General features: G+C 35.7%; 1 protein-coding gene across 1 annotated transcript in view; it reads right to left on the bottom strand.

Annotated features, from left to right (window-relative positions):
• COLQ (collagen like tail subunit of asymmetric acetylcholinesterase) overlaps nt 1-20,398 on the bottom strand; it is a 51,063-nt gene that overhangs the window by 3,963 nt on the left and 26,702 nt on the right. Inside the window, exons 8-16 of the mRNA XM_029283100.1 lie at nt 16,891-16,917; nt 15,399-15,443; nt 12,962-12,997; nt 10,486-10,566; nt 7,456-7,552; nt 5,259-5,395; nt 4,084-4,203; nt 2,739-2,859; nt 49-151 (exon numbers count right to left, since the gene is read on the bottom strand). Coding sequence (XP_029138933.1) covers nt 49-151; nt 2,739-2,859; nt 4,084-4,203; nt 5,259-5,395; nt 7,456-7,552; nt 10,486-10,566; nt 12,962-12,997; nt 15,399-15,443; nt 16,891-16,917 — 767 coding nt within the window. The remainder of the gene's footprint in view (nt 1-48; nt 152-2,738; nt 2,860-4,083; nt 4,204-5,258; nt 5,396-7,455; nt 7,553-10,485; nt 10,567-12,961; nt 12,998-15,398; nt 15,444-16,890; nt 16,918-20,398) is intronic.

The following is a 20,398-nucleotide window of genomic DNA, read 5'->3' as shown; positions in this document are numbered from 1 at the left end:
GTTTAATCAAAAACACTTCTCCTATAATTCAGTTATAAATGATCATACCCAGGGAGATATGTTTTGCAAGTTAAGTATCCAAAGTCATTCCCATCACATTCTTCTGCACCTTCATACCGATAGCCATCCCCACAATAAGCATGGTGGCATCCTATTGATTACAAAATAGAAAACAAAAAATATATTGTTTTGTGGAGCCATAGTTATCTTTATATCAATATAGCTTAGATCAGTGATGGCGAACCTTTTAGAGACCAAGTGCCCAAAAACCAGCCCCTCCTCAGCCCACCTGCTCTGCCTCTCCTCTCCCCACCCCTCCCACCCCCGTTCTGCCCCCCCACCCCTGCCCCGCCCACCCGCAGGGCCACTCACCGCCTCCACAGCCCATTGTAGATCGCCCAGGTGGCCCAGCAGCGCCAAGGCAACTACGCCCTCCACCCGCGCCCTGCAGCATCAACTGCACATGACAGGCGCGAGGTGGAATCTTGTCCCCACTGCCCGGCTGCCATGTCCTTGGCTGCACTGCTCCACATGGGCTGTGCCCACGGGTGACTCTACTCCAGGGGGGGCTGCTGGTGAGGAGGGGGGCCAGAAGGGGAGATGGGGCTGGGGTGACGGCGCGCGTGCCCACAGAGAGGGCTCTGAGTGCCGCCTTTGGAACGTGTGCCATAGGTTTGCCACCACTGGCTTAGATTATATCAATTATCTTTATACCAATTTAAGTTATCAATTGATAATTATCAGTTCAAGTTATCTTTACATCAATATGACTTATTAATACAGGCTTAGAAATGATTATAATAATACACAACCACTACCCATAAAAGAAAGGAACTCTGACCCAAACATATGTAAAACTTTAAAGTCTTCCTTTCAACTGGCTGAATGTTCAGTGGCACATGGCCTCTCTCACCCAGAGCAATATTCCTGCATGCCCAGATTTGCAGTGTAACAGCAGAGATTTAAGATAATTTCCTTTAGCATAGCTCAGTCATCTTGAGACAAAAAGATTTAAAAGCCTGACCTTGATAAGGTTACAGTAGTACACGAATGGCTGGCTCTTCCTAAAAGAAGCCGTTTGGTCACTAGTCAGAAAATTATCATAAGAGGGTTGAATTGCCCTGCTTAGCTATTCGCAAGTTGAAAGAAATCATAGAGTTTTTGTCCAAGTCATTTACTCACTATATTTAAACAAGATACTTTAGTATGCTAGTTGAAGATCTTGTCCTTGCAAACAAACTCCTTGGCTAGTTTTAAGTGTGATTTTGTGTAGCTTCTCATATTGTGTGGACCCAGTCCACTCCTGGGATGAATAGTATATGGATCAGGATGTTGTATGAAATCAGAAAACAAGTTAATGAGTAACCAGATTAAACATTTTGCATGAATGCACTCAGCAATCAGCAGATGATCACAAACTAGCTAACCACATTTTCCTCTATAGCACATTTATGAACTCAGCAAGGCCATTTATCTGTGGTTCCATAAGTTGTACTGTTCCAGAAAATTGACTTGAATTAGCTGTGGTTCAGTTAAAAATAAGAAGCATGTCTTTGTATCCCTGCCATAAATAATCCATCTGGCACTGGCTGGTTTTCACAGAACTAAATTTATTCAGAAATGTAATGTCAATTTGTTAAAATATGGTGAAAGAGATATAAATAATAATTCTTTTTGAGTCTGTTACTCTGGAGCACATGAATACCAGCTAATTATTCCACATAATCTGCTTTCAATCTTCTTTTAAGCAGTTAATACTGTGGAAAAAGAAGTGTTTGTTTTAAGATAACCTTAATCTACAAGAACTATTTCCAAACTTTTTATACTAAAATATAAATATTTATATAAAAACTATTTTATAGTTGAATTATATATTTTTGTTTCAAAAAAGCCTTCCAGTTCATTATCTCTTCAGAGATATCTCAAGATAAATTCAAAGTAATAATTCAGAAATCATACAAAAAGACATACATCATATTCACTTTAAAAAAAAAAAAAAGCATATACAAAAGCAATGTAAAATAATACACTAAAATAATTTTAGTAGAAAACAGAACTAGCTAATATTTGATGATATAAACTAAATAAAAACAAACCAATGTACAATTGACTGAAAAGGTTTTTTTTTTTTTTGCATAATCTCAACAGAGACTTCTAAACCAACAAAATAGCTTAGATTATAATTCTCAACCAATGGTCATCCTTTTGGAGCCTATTTTCATTAAAAGTTCAGTCCAATTGTAAGAATCATAGTCTAATAAATCTGGAAGGTATCAGATTGCCCTTTCCTACACTATTTACTAAAAAAACAGAAAAAGAATGAAAGGCAGAAATAAAAACTGGCCTAACATAATCCAAGGAGTGTCATATTACATACAGAATTGATTATAATATGTTCTTTTTTCAGTACTCAAATTATTATACAAATACTGATGCTACTAATCAGAAATTAGAATTAGTCTGAAACTTATTCAAAGAAAACATTTTCCCCAGATTTAATAGGAAGTTTTTAAACTGATAATTCCAATAACTAGCCTTGCCCAATCCACATAAACCTTTGTGTTTCCACCAGCAATTGCTTTAAGACAAATCCTATCACTGGTTAGCAAGCATCATGTTAAAAAAACTGTACCACACTTATATCCAAATGCAACTGTGTGTATGAATTATGCTTTGTTTAACCATAGTTTGTATATAAGCTAGAATAAGAAACTAAGAAATGAATGGAGTAAACATACTTATACAATCATCAGTCACTATTGTATTGCCATCATCACATTCTTCTCCATCTTGGATGATGCCATCTCCACAAACATTACTATCTCCTATCAGATGATCCAGTGGATAGGAAGATTTTAGCTGCTGATAAAGAAGAAGAGTTATATAAATTGGGTTCATTGTAGAAAGAATTCTTTTTTTTAACCAGTATTCTGGAAGTATTTGACTAAGTGTATTCTTGGGAATCCTATATCAGTTATTTTGGGGGGGAACTGTGATAAAAATTTATAGCCAAAGTAGAACCTATAGGAGTATGATTTCAAAACTTTTTTTTTCATGAATCCAATTACCTAAAGCATGATAACTAAGAACAAATACAGACATAATGTTATTAGTTATATGCTGGCCATTCAAATTTATATAGCTGCCCATTTCACAAACAAATGACTTTGGACAACATACAGCAAGACTAAAAATACATTAATATATACAAAATAGAGATGCTTGTCATGCAATATTATGTTATTGGATCCAAACTTAATCAATCAGACTAATTGAATTCCATTCAATGTTTTAGTTATGAATAATTAATGTCCATCAATTCTTCTTTAGGAACAAAAGGCAATGTGTGAATTTAGGCAACAATATAATGAAAGCAAAGATGATTTGCAAGGATACACAGTACATGGAGATATAGAGAATGCAGTAGGTACAAATTAGATGCAGCTATTATTCCTTCTCTTTTCTTACTCCTCCGTCTCTTTTTTTCATTGTCCCTCCAATGTCTTTTGCTTACTATTTCTTACTCTGTTCTGCATTTTGCATCTCACTGTTTACCTCAAAAGAGAACATATATGTACTGATTGCAACATTTTTTTTCTGTAGATTGGAATAAAATCAGAACCAAATACAATGGTATTTATTTCCAAGTAAGACTACAGCCTAAATTCCAGTGTGCCCTAGATATTGATATTATTTATGTATATTTTATCACTATGCTAATCTTCTCTTGGAGTAGCCCAGACTCACTTACAAAAGAATAAAACAAAATAAATAAACTAGCATACCCCAAATAACAAATACAAAAACAAGGTTAATTTAAAAAAATTACAAATAATCTAAAAGACAATTTTATCCCCATCTTTCAAATGCCTAAACTGCGACCCTTATAGAAGACAGAATAAGGGCCAGCCGTATTTCCCCATGAAGACAGCTCCAGACCAGAATTTCCCAAAATTAACAAAAAATAATTGGTTTATCACTTTTTAAAAAGAAGACATCAGGTACAAAAAACACATAATTGTATGCATTTTACTGATCAAGAAATCAAATGCTTTCAAAGTTACACTTTCTTTTTCTTTTTACCTGGATTGGGAACCATCCAGAAGTATCTTTAAAATATAAAGACCGCTGATCTCTTCGAAATGCTAGGGCATATTCTGTATTTAATCTTTCCAGGTCTTCCTGATTATTCACTACAAAAATCTGGAAGTTACAAATAGAAAAAGGAGGGAGACTAGATCACCATAATATCTATGCAGGGCAATAGGTTGTAGTACAGTTATATGAGATGATTCCAAAAATTAAATAGCTTGGAATAGATATTATGGACCTTTCCAGCTGACCCTCAAATTCAGAAAAAATGTTATGGATTTGAAATCATTAAGCAATATCTCAAATGCTTGCCCCTGTGTAATTAGAGGCAGAAAAAGTAGACTTGCTATGCATGTAATATTTTTTTAAGAAAAATGGATTGAAAGAGAAATGTAAAAATGTGCAAATGGATATTTGGATTGGAAGAGAATACGTAAAAATGTGCAAATAGATATTTGCTTATTCCCTATAAAGGGGAAAATATAGGTTAAAACAACATAGGATTATACTCCTCCTGTGCTATTCTGTCATAGACAAAGATACAAGGAATTTAGAGCAAGCATGTAATTTAACAGTACTTGAAATGTATCATTAAATTGTATCATTAGATGTATTCTCATTCAGAAGCAAAGCATGACATTACTAACCCAATAACTGTAGAAACTAAGTACAAGTAGCCTTTGCTTAGCAATCAAAATTAATACCAGCAACATCATCTCTAAGCATCATAGTTGCTAAGCAAAAAATCAGCTGACCACAATGAATTTACAACATCACTTCTTATTTGGTCAATAAGCAAGTCACTGCAATTATTAAGTAAGACATCATCTGACCGCAACTTACTATTTTTCTCCCGTGTTCTTCATTAACTCTGTTTATTGTAAGATAGTTGGGAAGCACACAAATGGTGAACACATGACTGCATAAAGTTGCAATGATTGTATATTCGAGGATTAGTTGCAAAGCTGTTTTTTTACACCATCATAACTTTAAGTAGTTGCTAAATGAGGCAGTCAGTAAGTCAGGACTACCTGTGTGTTTGAAGAGTGAAACTTTAAAAGCATTTAGCTTAGTTAATACAGTTACCTCAGTTCATCAACAAAGCAATCCTGTCATGCTTCAATTAGATAATATGCCCATCTTAATTCTTGTCAAAACTCACTTACTGCAGGTACTTTGGAATAGGCATCTCCAAACAGTGGCTCCTCATATGGTGGGCCATTCACATTTGGCTGAGAGTTGCAGAGACATTTTCCTGGAGGTCCTGGAAGTCCTTTTTCCCCTTTTGGCCCCATTAGTTGCCCTAAAAAATATCAGATTGCCAAATTAGGAAGTTCTGAAATAGACACAAACATACTAGAAAAAGCAAATTGGGCCTTAGTTACCACCTAAACCATTAATATTTACAACGCACAGATTCTGTAAATATATTTTGTTTTAACTCTAATAAACTGGAGAATACATGTATAAACCTTCCATCTTTGGTTTTGGACAGGGATGGCATTGCTGGTACCCAGTTAAGGGATCCTCTTGGACTTGCAACTCCTGCTTGAAGAACAGGTGGCACCCATAGCTAGGAGGGTCTTTGTGCAACTTTGGGTTGTGTATCATATGTACCCATACCTAGGCTGGGGGGGGCTTGCTCACAGTCACTCATGTGCTTGTGATCTTCAGACTGAAATATTGCAATATGTTTTACAGTGGGCTATCCTTTAAGAGTATTTGGAAGCTCCAACTGGTGCACAATGCAAGAGCATGGGAAGTTATTAATACCAGTTACTCAACAGAGGTGAAACCTTTACCCTGTGATCTTCATTGCTTTCGGGTGCAATTTAAGGTCCTGATTGTCATCTTTAAAGTCCTTCATTGGTTAAGATTGGGATGCATATGGGATCATCTCTTCCTTACCAGGTTTGGCAGGAAGGTACCGTCATCTAGGGAATATTGTCTGATGGAGCCAGAAGAAGAATCTTTTCTTCTGTGGCACTCAACTCTTTGGAACATCATTCCCCTTGAAAATAGATTGATCCCATCCCTATTGGTGTTTTGTAAGCCTTGAAAACTTGACCTGGTACCTGAGCCTGAAGCCCCGGGTGTGGGACAGAGCCTTTTTCCTGACTGTGTGGATGATTGGTATACAATGCTTGACTGCTATGTGTTTTATTTTTATTTTCTATTTTGTTATAGTGTGTATTTTATGTATTTTATTGTAAACCACCTAGAGTCATGTAAACATAAGATGGACAGCTATGTAAATTGAATAAATAAACAAACAATGCTCTTTTGCATAGACTACCTGTCTTCAAGTTCTAAGCTGCAACTGAACTGTTTTTAACCATTGTTTGATTCAGCCTACATTTTTCATGGGCTGCAGCTTTGCCCCAAAACCTGGGCACCTGACTTGGCATGGAGTTTCGGAATTTGAGAGAAAAGCACCCAATACCTTTGCAAAGTGACTTTTTCATTTCCTGATACTACCACAAGTACTTCAGGCAAAGCAAAAAAAATGTTTATTAAGACGGGTCAAGTTTTTACATAGGCTACAGTACATACTTTTATTATATGATAGGTATATCCGAAAGCAACATATGAAAAAACAAAAGTAATTTATGGGTTTTAATGCTTTTGTTTGTTTTCTTTAGACATGGCAAAAGACAAACATCTTAGATAAGAATATGTTGCATCTCCTTTCCTACCCCATTTTTTTTTCTTTTAACGCTTGTAGCTTATTCTCATTGCTGTCCCTAAAAAGCCTAGTTTTGACACATCAGAAGAAATGGTTTTAGCTCAAAAAAACCCCACGGTTTCCCAAACTTCAAAAGGACGCATGGACTTCATGTTAAAATGCTGGTATCATATAAGCTTTAGAATTCTATACAATGCTGCATTTACATTAATGTTAAGTACCATAAAATGGATGAATGTATCAACAATCTTCAATTTAAGACGACTGCACAGTGACTGATATCTCTGTACATCTCTCTTATCTAGTTCAGATAGGGAGGGAAACAATCTGTTCCTTGTTTGCCTTATCTCTTATACGATATATATCATATCAATTCCACACTTATCACAACTTTGAGGAGACAGAGGATAATATTATTCTGTTTTTCCTACCACTGAATGTCCTCCAGCATATAGTGTAATTATCAAGGAGGGAGGGGCAGTTATCAAGGAGCCATGGCAGTTTGCTTACTGAATTCCACCTATACCCTCCCCAAAGCCTATTGACCCCTAAAATGCTATCTTAATGAAATTCCTTCAGCTAATGATTGAACAAACATGAAAGGTATATTCTGTTTAGCATTATTATATTATTAAAATTAAAGCATAAGAGCAGCTATTAAGAAAGCCCAGTCTTACCTGCTACTAACTGTCCTGGTGGACCTGATACTCCAGGACGACCAGGCCTACCTGGTGGGCCTATACTTCCAGGGGGTCCTATGTCTCCTTTTTGTCCCTAAAAAAAGAACCGTATAACTATTTCCTTACATATACACTATAAGCTGTAATATAAAGGAAATTAGAAAGTCTTAGGTCAGTATTTTTCAAACCTGGCAATTTAACTTGAACTCCCAGAATTCTCCAGAAAAACATGCCCCACACATGTACAGTTGTCAAGCTTGAAAAACACTGTCTTAAGCTATAAATCTAACACGCCTGTTAATCCAAACAATAAAACTCTTCAGATATAGTTTGGTAATCCAAAGTAAGAATTTATTTTAAATAAAGTCAACCCACAGCTCCTCAGAGCTCCTATATGTGTCCATGTACCTATCTGAACAAAATATGCATTTATATAGTATCAAAAATATTTTCTTTATTTTCCTATTCTGCATTTTCCATGAATGGGTAATTTCTCCAAGACAAAAATAATGTTTGCTTAGGTATAGGAGAATCCTTTTTCTCAAACCAGATCATTTCCAGGAAAAATTAATTTACAAAGACGTATTTTACTGCTGGCAAGCTGAGTTTGGCTGATTTTGAGAAGCTAAACAGGGGCTACTTCTTGGACAGTTTGCTATCTGAAACTTCCAGGGTTATAAGTAAGACCGAGAGGACAAAAAACCAGGTAGGTGACAATAAAAACCATGAAGCCATCAGGAGTCAGATTTGACTTGAAGAAGTGTTTACTTTTTACTTGTAACAATTTATTATTGTGGATAGATATAATTATACCATCACAAGATCTGCAGTAACAAAAGACCTAGGCAGCTTTTTGAAAGGCCACTTGGAGATAAATGATTATGTTTCTGGCATGCAATCTTTTAATGGAAGAAATGCTGAGGGAATACATTGCTTAATGCCATTAGTTCCAACCAGTGGCTAAGAGTTATAGCGCTTGGCATTTCTTGCTTCATTTCATATGTACTTCCACAGCAATGGCCCAGAACAGCATTAAGATAAGCACTTGTTTCTACTAATATGTTTTGATTTGTGTATGCGGGTGGGTGCTTTTGAATCAATTTTGACTCCTGTCAATAACCTAGGCTGCTCTGCTCAAGCAGAAGATCCTATATCACTCTGGATAAATAGCTGCCCAGTTTCTTCTTGGCCAATGAGAGTGCATCCATGACTTCTAGAAGTAAGCTGTTCCACTGATTGATTGTTCTCAATGTCAAGAAATTTCTCCTTAATTCTAGGTTGGATCTCACTTTAATGATCTTCCACCTATTACTTCTTGCCTTGCTTTCAGGTGCTTTGGAGAATAGATTAACTCCTTCATCTCTGTGGCAACCACAGAGTACTAGAAGATTGCTATCATCCCTAGTCCTTCTCTTCATTAGATTAGACATTCCTAGTTTCCTCAATTGTTCATTGTAATGGTTTAACCTCTAGAGCCCTTATCATCTTTGTTGCTCTTCTCTGCACTCTTTCTAGGGTCTCAACATCTTTTTTGTATCATGGTGACCAAAACTATTCCAAGTGTGGGCTTACCAGTGCGGTATAAAGCAGTACTACCACTATACATGATCTTGAAATCATCCTTCTGTTGATGCAACCTAAAACTGCATTAGCTTTTTTTGCAGCTGCAACCCACTGCTGGCTCATACTTAAGTGATGGCCTACTAGGACACCTAGATCCCTCTTACAGTTGCTACTGTTGAGCCAGGTATCACATTTTCTATACCTGTGCATTTGGTTTTTCTTGCCAATATTTTTGCTTTGATCTTTCTTAAGGAAAAGGAAAGTGTGAGTAATACAAAACAATCATGTAGGAGTTTATAGATGAACTAATTTGTTTAAAACATTAATAGTGAATTGTCTGTTATCTTTGATGAAGGAGACTTAAAGCCACTACAAACAGAGAATAGCAAGAATCAAAAACAATTAATAAACAGAGGGTAAGGGAGAGAAGAAATTGGAAAAGTGAAGAGAAAGAAGCAGAAAAACGTTGATGACTAGCGGTCTGAAAACAGGGGCATTTTCCTACAAATATTACATATTCTCAAGACATTTTCTACCAGCAATAATAGAATTCCTAAAACTGTGGCAACTGGAACAGAGTGTGTGTCATGCCTGTGATGATGTTGATTAATCTGGCACTTGTAAGATTAGGCCTATATATATCCTGTCTTAGTGCATCTAACCTGAGAAGACTCCAGACATGAACTTAAAGGAGTCAATGAGATGAGCAAGATGCATCTCAGAATGGAAGTGGAAGTAACACCTTCTCAATTTAGCTGCCACCACAGGCATTTAATATGAGGACGTCAGCTGGCTTTGGAGGCAGGAAATGACTCAGTGGGTGAGAAGTGTCTTTTTTATTTAACAAATAGTTAAGTACCCATCTAGCTTCTTCCCTGTGAAGTTTCAAAACAACATTTAACCTAAAGAAGGGTTAAATTTATGATGAGATTTGTCTAATAACATAAATAAGACCACTAGGTATAATAATAGCCTTCACATATCTAAATTTTGTTACACTTTCTCACCCATTATTTGGAGAAATTTGACAAGAAGTGTAGACCAATGGTCAGTCTTGGGCACAACAAATTTAATGCCAGCATAGCTTTTTGATGACAACAGTGAGTGGAGAATACATCAATTTAACAAAGTCTTTAAAGAAAATATTTAAGTAGCATGCTAGAAACCATACACACAAACACAAAAAGAGCCACACTGTGATTCAGACAAGACGTATGAAGAGGCATAAATCAGTCAATCAATCAATCAATCAATCAATCAATCAATCAAATGAGATTTAGATTAAATTGTTTTCACCCTGCACCTGAAAATAAAATTGATTTCTGCAATCCAAAGATCTTCAAGGCTCTTTAAGTTATCATAAACAAGGCCTTTAGAGAAACAAAAATATTTTATCTAGATTTATATAAAAAATGAAATATATATTAAGGAAGTTAGGATTAAAACAAAATAAACAATTCCTACTTGTTTGCCTCGTTTCCCTGGCCGTCCAGTTGGTCCTCTGTGTCCTGATGCACCAGGTTCCCCCTTTGGACCCATTTCTCCCTTTATGGGGATGGAAAGGATAAAACCCAAATCTTCAGTGCAAAAATGTACACTTGGTTATGAAACTGTCTTACTCAAAACTCAGCAGATACTCATATGCATGTCAAAAAGAGATCCTTCTAAATGCTTGTGTAAATAATATTAACTAAAGTACATTGGACATTGAAATACTGGACTATAGCTCCATCAACTTGGGAAAAAATCTTAATAATTATACCACTAGTACACTAAATAATAAAAAGCTTCATTCACTTTCTTTATTCCTTGGTCAATGAAGCCACAATCCAGTGCTTGCATCCTGTTCTGAAACTCTAGATATTTTTCTTGCTGCACTCTCTATCAGGAATAGAAAACTGGTCACACCTGGGTCCCAAAGATGCTTTTTCATGAGGCAGTTGGACTTTCTTATTATTTTTTGAAGACATTTCACTTCTCATCCAAGAAGTTTCTTCACTCTGACTGGATGGTGGGGAATGGAGACTGGAGATAGATGATGTCATATCCCTCCCCCTCTGTTGAGAGAGGGCTGTTCAATTTTGATATAGATTGCCTCTTTGACCCCTTTCAAACCAGAAGTCCACTCTGTCCAAAATGTGGACTTCATTGTCTTCGAAAGAGTGGTCTTTGTCTTTTAAATGCAGATGGACTGCCAAATCTTGTCCTGATGGGTTTGTTCTATGTTGTGCCATGCGTTTATGAAGTGGTTGTTTTGTTTCCCCAATGTACACATATGCAGATGGCTCACTGCATTGTACTGCATATACTACATTGCTCAGTTTGTGTCTGGGTGTTTTATCCTTGAGGTGGACAAGCTTCTGCCTTAGTGTATTCTTGGGTTTCAAGTATACACATATGTTGTGTTGGCTGAAGATCCTCCCAAGCACTTCCAATATTCCTGCAATATATGGAATTACTATATTGCTTCATTTATTGTTTTCTTCCTTGTCTGTTATGGAGGAGTTCTTGCTGGGTCTTTTTTGGGATTTGATAAATATAAATCCTTCTATTCCCCACCATCCAGTCGGACCTGAAGACGCTTCTTGGATAAGAAGCAAAATGTCTTCAAAGAATAACAAGAAAGTTGAGTTGCTTCGTGAAAAATCATCTTTGGGACCCAGGTGTGACCTGGATGATTGAGAATCTCCATAGACAGTCACACCTGGTTGTTAACCATCAGCCCAAATAAATATGAACTCAGATTGTTCCCAAGAAACCCTCTATCCTGTTATAGAAAGGGTTCTGATAATTGAGTAGAAACGGACAAGCTCAAAACCTTAAGCATAGAAAGCCTTTCCATCTTTCAGACATCTTTAAACACAAGGTCAGATTTATGGACATGAGAAAGGAGAAAGAGAAGATGCATGAAATGTATGAAAGCTCCTTGTGTCCCACTCCCTAATCGCTTCAGTCCTGCTTATTAGCAGCATATGGACTCCAAGGGGAGTTACAACTTTTCTTTTAGGACAGAGAAAGCAATTTTCTCTGAACATTACTGGAACATCAAAATTAGAAATGAAACAATGAGCAATAACATCAGCAGCACCAAATACTTTTTTCTACAACTACTCAAATCAATCTACTTTTTCTTCCTCAAATGATTAACTAGTGTGAAATTAGCTTGAAGAATATTAATGGATTTTCTAGGTAAAAGAAAATGTGGTCCTTACAGTTATGATCAGATGTATACAATTCTAAAAACTCAGGTGTAATAGTCATGGCAAAAATCCACTAGTCCAAATTAAATTAACAAGAGCTGCATGACAGTTCATGTTATTTAATTGCACAAATTGTGAATTTTCCAGTAGTTTATATTCTCAGATTTTTAAACAATCATTCCAACTTCACATTTTTACCTGGAACCGAATAGCTGATACTTGTACTGATCCCATTCTTCTGAATCATTAACGCAATGTTTCTCAGTTTTAGTAACTTTAAGATGTGTAGATACAATTTCCAGAATCTCTGGAGAGATCAGGAAGTTGATTCATCCTAAAATTGTCAAAACACTGCATTGACCTAATCAGAAGCAGCCTAATGTATTCTACAGATCTTGCTTCCGAAACTTCCTTAAACTTGGTTCAACATATATAAAATAGGTACAAAGTAGAGGCCAATAGGTATCCTACACTGTCTACAGTTTACTTACCTTGCTTGGGGGCTGGAAAGAGTGAAGGGAACCTATGCCATTTGAGTTTCCATAGTGGCAAGACTATGACAAGAGTTGGGAATGAACAGTGCAATCTTATCCATATTTATTTAATATTAAGTCCCACTGAATACTTAATAGTTAGGAGTAGAAAGTTAGGACTAAATTGTCTCTCAAAATCCCTATGTAATATTAACTCCAACACATGTCCATGCTGTGCACAGACTGAGCATCCCTGATGTACCTTACCTTTTGCCCCAACATTCCAGGGAAACCCATGTATCCCTGCAAAGAAAAAGGTGAATAAAAATGAGCTATCCTTTAATTAAAAGTTTTGGGGAGTTGATCTTGGATTTTTCCCAAGGGTGCTTTTTCAAAAGGCAATTTGCTTCTCATCCAAGAAGCTTCTTCAGTTCTGACTGAAGCTTCTTGGATGAGAAGTGAAACATCTTCATGGAAAAACAAGAAAGTCCAGTTGTCTTTTGAAAAAGCACCTTTGGGGCAATCATAACCTGGATGACTAAGAATCTCCATAGATACTGATCTTGGATGTGTTTATTTCTTTATAGATCATTTACAGGTTGCCCAAATCAGACCATGTGACTATGGCACAATACAAAAGAAAAAGAAAATATACTAATAACCAACTAAAGCAAGATGGTATATTATATTAAAACTTATTAAAATAATAAATTGGCAATGAGACACAAACGAATGAGTCAACATTGAAAATCTGTTTTTCTAATGTTTGTAGAGCAGGTTTCTACTGCTAATATACAACAATGTATACCATATAATCTATTCAAATGATATAAGGACAGAGATAATTATAGTTATATTTAACCAGTCCTGAGTGAAGTAATCATAATTTGCATGCTTTTTTTTAACGATAAACAAGGACGAATGTAACTTTTAAACATAGGTATATCTTATGTATTTGGTTTTATAACATTTCCATTTTTCACCTATTATATTAATTATCCCAAAGGTGCTTTTTCACAACTGGACTTTCTTGTTTTTCTTTGAAGATGTTTCACTTCTCATCCAAGAAAGCTTTTTCAGCTCTAACTGGATGGTGGGGAATGGAACTATTTATATTCTTTGCAGACAGCTGATCATTTGCATTCTTTTAGAGAGTCGTTGAGGCCACCTGGAGGTTTATTTGTGTTGTCAGGGTCACCTGAGTAGTGCAAATGGGTGTGGAGCCTTCTTGGAACTGCTGAAAGGACTGTGTTGTAGACTGGAGGTAGATGATATCGTATCCCTCCCCCTCTGTTGAGAGAGGGCTGTTCAGTTTTGACACAGATGGCCTCTTTAACCCCTCTTTCAAACCAGTGGTCCTCTCTGACCAAAACGTGGACTTTGCTGTCTTCAAAAGAGCAGAAGAGTCAGAGCTGAAGAAGGTTCTTGGATGAGAAATGAAACATCTTCAAAGAAAAACAAGAAAATACAGTTGCCTCATGAAAAAGCACCGTTGGGATAACTATGACCTGGATGACTGAGAATCTCCATAGATATTATGCTAATTTTTTCTCTTCATGATTTTGTCTTTACACTCTGAGACTTCCTTTTAAATGTGCATTTCTTCAATTATCTATCACCCATTTATCTTCCCTATTCTTACCTCGGTCCCTGGCCTTGTCCTAGAATGACATCTTAGAATTACATCTTTAATACATTGGAGCAAAAATTACTTTGACAATATTGATCTTAATATAAAGACTGTGAATATGTGGGTTTTTAAAGTTCACACAAATGAAATCTCCATCATGAAAGAAGAAAAGAGATCTTGCATCTCTTATACTGTTTAACATATGTTGCTATGCACAAGTACTTGAGAATAATCATAATTTTGTTATAGAAAAGACTAATGCAATTTTAAATGCTGACAACATAAAATGAATATCTGGAATAATGCATTTCTTCAGCGGGCTATACCACATCTGTCAGTTCTTGGTGGAAAATTCGACATCCTGCTGTGTTGAACTTAGACTTCGGCCCTACACAGTTATAACATTATTTCCATTCTTGAAAAGAAATCCTGGGGTTTTAAGAGTTAGTCATATAGAGCCAGAAGAGATTTTTCAGATATAGCCTGACTGATCAGGAATGTTATAAATCAGTATTTTTCAAACTTGCCAAATGCGGGCTAGGGATTGAATGACAGTTGAAGTGCACAGATCTTCAAGTTGTCAAGTTTGAAAAAAACTGGTACTGAGGAAGCTAAACCACTCATTTTCTTCTTGAAATGAAGGGAGGCAACATGCAGCTAGAAACCAATCTTACAAATCTAGGACTTTATAAAGTTTCTTGTACAGAAGTTTCCTTGTACAACATCCTAAGAAACATAATTCTTCTATAAATAGGCCAAAATGTAAAACTATGCCCACTATTCTATATTTTTTTAATCTCACCTTTATTATATTTATAAATAATTAAAGGCAGAAAACATATCTAATTCTCCCTCCTATTTTCTTCACAACATAGTCCTGTGAGATGAATTGGGCTGACAGAAAGTGACTGGTCCAAAGTCATCCAATTGGCTTTCATGTCTAAAGCGGGACTAGAACTCAATCTCCTAGTTTCTAGCCTGATGCTAGATGCCAAACTGGTCTGAAGAACAAACAAGAAAAAAAATACCCCATGTCTCTATAGATTGCTTGATATTATAGTAAGAAAATATTACCTTATCACCTTTACTGCCTTTGACTCCTTTCTGTCCTTGAGCTCCCTGTGGAAAACCATATCAGAACTATATAACATAGCAGTTAAAAGTATAATTCTGTTTCCTCCAATATCTAATGTTAAAATAAATACAAAATCTCCACAGTCACGAAGACATGTTAGGTAGACTTTTGGCTTTTCATACAATGGCAGTGGCTATTTATTAGGACTGGAGAATTCTGGGAGTTGAAGTTCACATATCTTGAAGTTGCCAGTGGTAAGAAATGCTGTTATTACGTTTCTATTCTTACAGCTTTGGAAATGATTTGGGCTAAGAGCATTAGATTTTAACAATCTCTCTGCTATTAGTTAACACATATCTTTTTTTTTCAGACTTTCACATTGGCTCGATGAAAAGTACAGCTGTACTTTTAAGAGTCTCATTAGCTTTAAACAAGCTGAGTCCTTAAAGCAATTCTACTTTTCTGAAGGTTCACACAGAAACCTGAAAAATGAAAGATTTCTGCTTTAATAAATAGTAGAGATGTGGTGGGGCTGGGTCCACACAGGGGTCTGAGGCATGGCTTCCATAAGCACAAGTGGCCTGGTGTATAATATCCACATGAATAACTATTGCTGAAGAATAGTGGAGGGAACTCATTCCTTGATTATCCCTTGTTGATTTCCTCTGGACACCTGGTTGGTCATTGGGCTGTGGAATTTCTCAGGAGAAGCAGGACTCAGCAATATAAAGAATTCTTTTTAAATGAAATACTGCATCCAAGCCGTGCCTCCCTTTGAAGTGCCAGACTGGAGCAAACATCTCTTTCTACCCTACCAAAAAAAACCCTTTGTGTGTATGCAGTCCCTGCACAAAAACCCCTTTCTACCCAGATCAGAGCAGTGGTGGACCGTCATTGAAATGATTCAAATTGATAAAATGTTTTCTTCCTGAATTTAATACTTTCACAGTAGAAGTCATTCAATATTACTTCAGTTAATGGCCTTGCTTGAACAGCATTTGTGCCATGTGTTTTCACTTTATAAGAAAAGAAAAAAAGTTATTATTAGAGAGTAAGTTGTAAGGAATGAATACATATGGAAAGCAGGAATGGTAGGGCCACTCAGAAACAACTCACTATTTCAATCTTGCTTTTATTTCAGCACTAAGTATATAAAGATGTGGAATAGGAGTAGTTTCTATCAGCCCAGGATGATGGACCCATTTATTCTGTGCTGTGTTGTATTGGTACAATTTTTTCCTATTTAGATAAGAGTAAGAGTATGATTTTTTTTTGTCTGGAGAATTAGATCTTGGAACTACTTAGCAAGATCAACCTAAGAAATTATAGACCAAGTGTTATTTTTCCTTGGATGATTATGTACTCTTTAATTGCTTTAATCTCTTTTACTCCTGAATCAAATAAAAGTGGCCATTTTTTTACACTAACTGGATGCAATATACTTATTCATACAGACTAGTGCAAGTGCTTGTAAGTAATTTTATCACTCACCTTTTCTCCAACACCACCTGTATTACCCTAGAACAAAATTTTGAAAGACAAAAACATAAGAAGTGACAGCATCACATCTCAACCTAGAAGCCAACACGACAAGATATCATGTATAGTAGACATACTTGACATTGCTTTGGATGTTTAATAAGAAACAACAATCAGTGAAAGAACTAACATAATTATAATTACAGAAATCTCTGTCATAATCATTATCTTCACTTCTTTCCCTTATCTAGCATAGATACATTTCTGACATTGTCTTTTGCTGGGCTTCCAGTTAAATTCTAATCATTTGTAGCAATATCTACAAGCATTTTAATGACACAGTTAATCTTAAAACTTTTACTGAATTTGCATACTGTAAAATTGTGAGTGTTAAATATTAAAAAAGTGAAGTCAACATGTACCTGTGTCGTATAAATGCAAATGAATATTAAATATCATTTTGAAACATGGTATTTTGCCATTTGGATCAAACAATCATCATATAATAAATATTCTTGTTTTCAGAATTATTATTTTTAAAATGTATGTGCAGTCTTCTGTTCTAGAGGCCATTAAGATTATTTTAAAAATTAATTAAAAATTAAGGAACTATAAAATTATCTCTCACATATGAATGTGGCATGCTAGTTTCTTTTCTAGTTTCTCTATATATCAATTCAAAAGCAGGTCAGGATATCTACATGTTATTTATTTCCAGCTTATCTGTATGTAAATGGACTTAAAAGTAGTCAGTCAATTGCATGTTGGGGCAGGTTAGTCTAACATATGTTAAATAAATATATAAGTAAGTCAATAGCCCATTGGGTCAGGAAAAGATAAATGGTTACATATAACAATGCAAAAAAAAAAAAGTACATCAGCTTAGGGAAAACCTCCCTCTGCCCTAAAAAGTGTAAAGGATGTAATTCTGAGAATATTAGATCCTAAATAACAGCTGGGTCTAGCTGTTTAGAGGTAAATATGTAACAAACAATTCTCCTTTACACTATACTATGTTTCTGGAGGCAATAGCCTTACATCACAGATGTCAGAGATCCAGCTCTTTGCTTTGTACAATATCTTCCCATCCTATATGTAGGTTTTTTTTTAAAAAAAAATAATCAAGTGACCATAGAGGACTTTTAAAATGTAACAAAAGGTGCATCTGTGTTTTTTGTGAGGAAGAATTTTTGTAAATAAAGAAGCTGAGAAGGTTTAAGATACAGGAGGATACAGGAGGATCTGGAGAGACTTGAACACTGGACATTATCTAACAAAATGAAATTCAATGGTGATAAAAGTAAGGTTTTACATTTAGGCAAGAAAAACTAAATGTATAGGTATAGTATAGCGGGTACCTTGCTCAATAGTAGTAACTCTGAGAGGGATCTTGGAGTCCTGGTGGACAATCATTTAAATATGAGCCAGCAGTGTGCTGCAGCTGCCAAAAAAGCCAACACAGTGCTAGGCTGCATTAACAGAGGGATAGAATCAAGATCACGCGAAGTATTAATACCACTTTACAATGCCTTGGTAAGGCCACACTTGGAATACTGCATCCAGTTTTGGTCACCACGATGTAAAAAAGATGTTGAGACTCTAGAAAGAGTACAGAGAAGAGCAACAAAGGGGACTGGAGGTTAAAACGTATAAGGAAAGGTTGATGGAATTGGGTATTGTCTAGTTTAATGAAGAGAAGGACGAGGGGGGACATGATAACAGTGTTCCAATATCTCAGGGGCTGCCACAGAGAAGAGGGAGTCAAGCTATTTTCCAAAGCGCCTGGAGGCAGGACAAGAAGCAACGGATGGATGTTGGAACCCTTGAGATGTCTATTTAATGACATCTTAATGGGGGGACAAATACCACCATCTTGGAGATGTGCATTTATTTCACTTATACCTAAGGAGGACCAAGACATGACCCAGCCTAAAAATTACAGACCAATATCATTATTGAATACGGATTATAAGATTTTTGCAAAAATATTAGCCAATAGACTAATGCAAGTAATCAAGCAGATTATTCATATGGATCAGTCTGGATTTATAAATGGAAGATATATGAAGAATAATGTTAGACAAATTGTGAATGTGTTGGAATACTTGCACAAAAACAATCAAATCCCGGTGGCCCTTATCTTTCTGGATGCTGAAAAAGCTTTTGATAAATTGGACTGGCAATTTTTGCTACGGTTGGTGGACAGAATGATTTTCCTCAGCATTAAAGGCTATTTATCAACTACAGTTTGCCCAAGTGATTGTTAACGGGGATTTGACAGACTCAATTAAAATTGAGAAAGGAACAAGGCAAGGCTGTCCATTATCCCCGTTATTATTTATCTTGACTTTGGAGATTTTATTAATCAAGATTCGAGAGTCTTCATTTATAAAAGGAATAACTTTGGGCAACAACGCTTATAAACTTAGAGCATTTGCTGATGACTTGGTTTTCACTTTGTCGGATCCAACCGACTCGGCAAGAAATCTGATACAGACATTGATACACTATGGGAATGTCTCTGGATTTAAAGTAAATAATAATAAGACTAAAATATTAGTTAAAAATATGTTTATGAAAGATATAGAAATTTTAAGTAATGTAACTGGTTTTGAAATAGTAAAAAAAGTGAAATACTTGGGGGTTGATATTACTGCTTCTAATGCTAAATTATATATGAATAATTATGATAAGTTATGGGAAAAAGTTCAAAAGGATTTGATGGAGTGGAAGAAATTACAGTTATCATTATTGGGAAGAATTGCAGCAATAAAAATGAATGTTCTCCCCAAGTTTCTTTTCTTGTTTCAGATGATACCTATTTTAAAAAAGGACTCAAATTTGGAAGAATGGCAAAGAGGTATCAACAGGTTTATATGGCAGGGGAAAAAACCTAGGGTAAAATTTAAAATTTTGCAAGATGCATGGGAAAGAGGGGGACTTAAAGCCCCTAACTTAAAATTATATTATGAAGCAGTGGTATTAACCTGGATTAGTGATTGGATTAATTTAACTAATAGAGACATTTTGATACTTGAGGGTTGGGACTTATATTATGGATGGCATGCTTATTTATTTTTTGATAAGAAAATTGATCGGGCTTTTAAATCTCATATCTTAAGGATTGCACTTTTGAGAGTTTGGGAAAAGTATTCATATAAGTTAAACTTTAAAATCCCAATGTGGGCTATTCCGGAACATGCAATACAAGGAATAGTAAGGGGAGTAAAATTACAAGGTATTGTTTATAAAGACTTACTTATGTTAAGAAAACAGGACTGGCAGATTAAATCATTGGAAGAGTTAAAACAGGATAAGTATTCCAGTCCTGGTTGCTACATCTTCAATTGGTTGAGAGATGGCATATAGATCAAAAATTGGGTTTAATGGTAGAAGATGTGAACTTGATAAAACAGATTAAAGATCAAAGTAGAGCCCATATTAGGAGAATATACAGTGTTTTGATAGAATTTGATTCGGAAACAGAATTGGTTAAAGATTGTATGATTAAATGGGCTCA

This window comes from Protobothrops mucrosquamatus, unplaced genomic scaffold (genome assembly GCF_001527695.2).
Source record: "Protobothrops mucrosquamatus isolate PMUCROS unplaced genomic scaffold, P.Mucros_1.0 scaffold18, whole genome shotgun sequence".
In the NCBI taxonomy this organism is placed as follows: domain Eukaryota; kingdom Metazoa; phylum Chordata; class Lepidosauria; order Squamata; family Viperidae; genus Protobothrops; species Protobothrops mucrosquamatus.
Note: the sequence above shows the minus strand (reverse complement) of the source record. Positions and strands in the feature narration are given on the sequence as shown.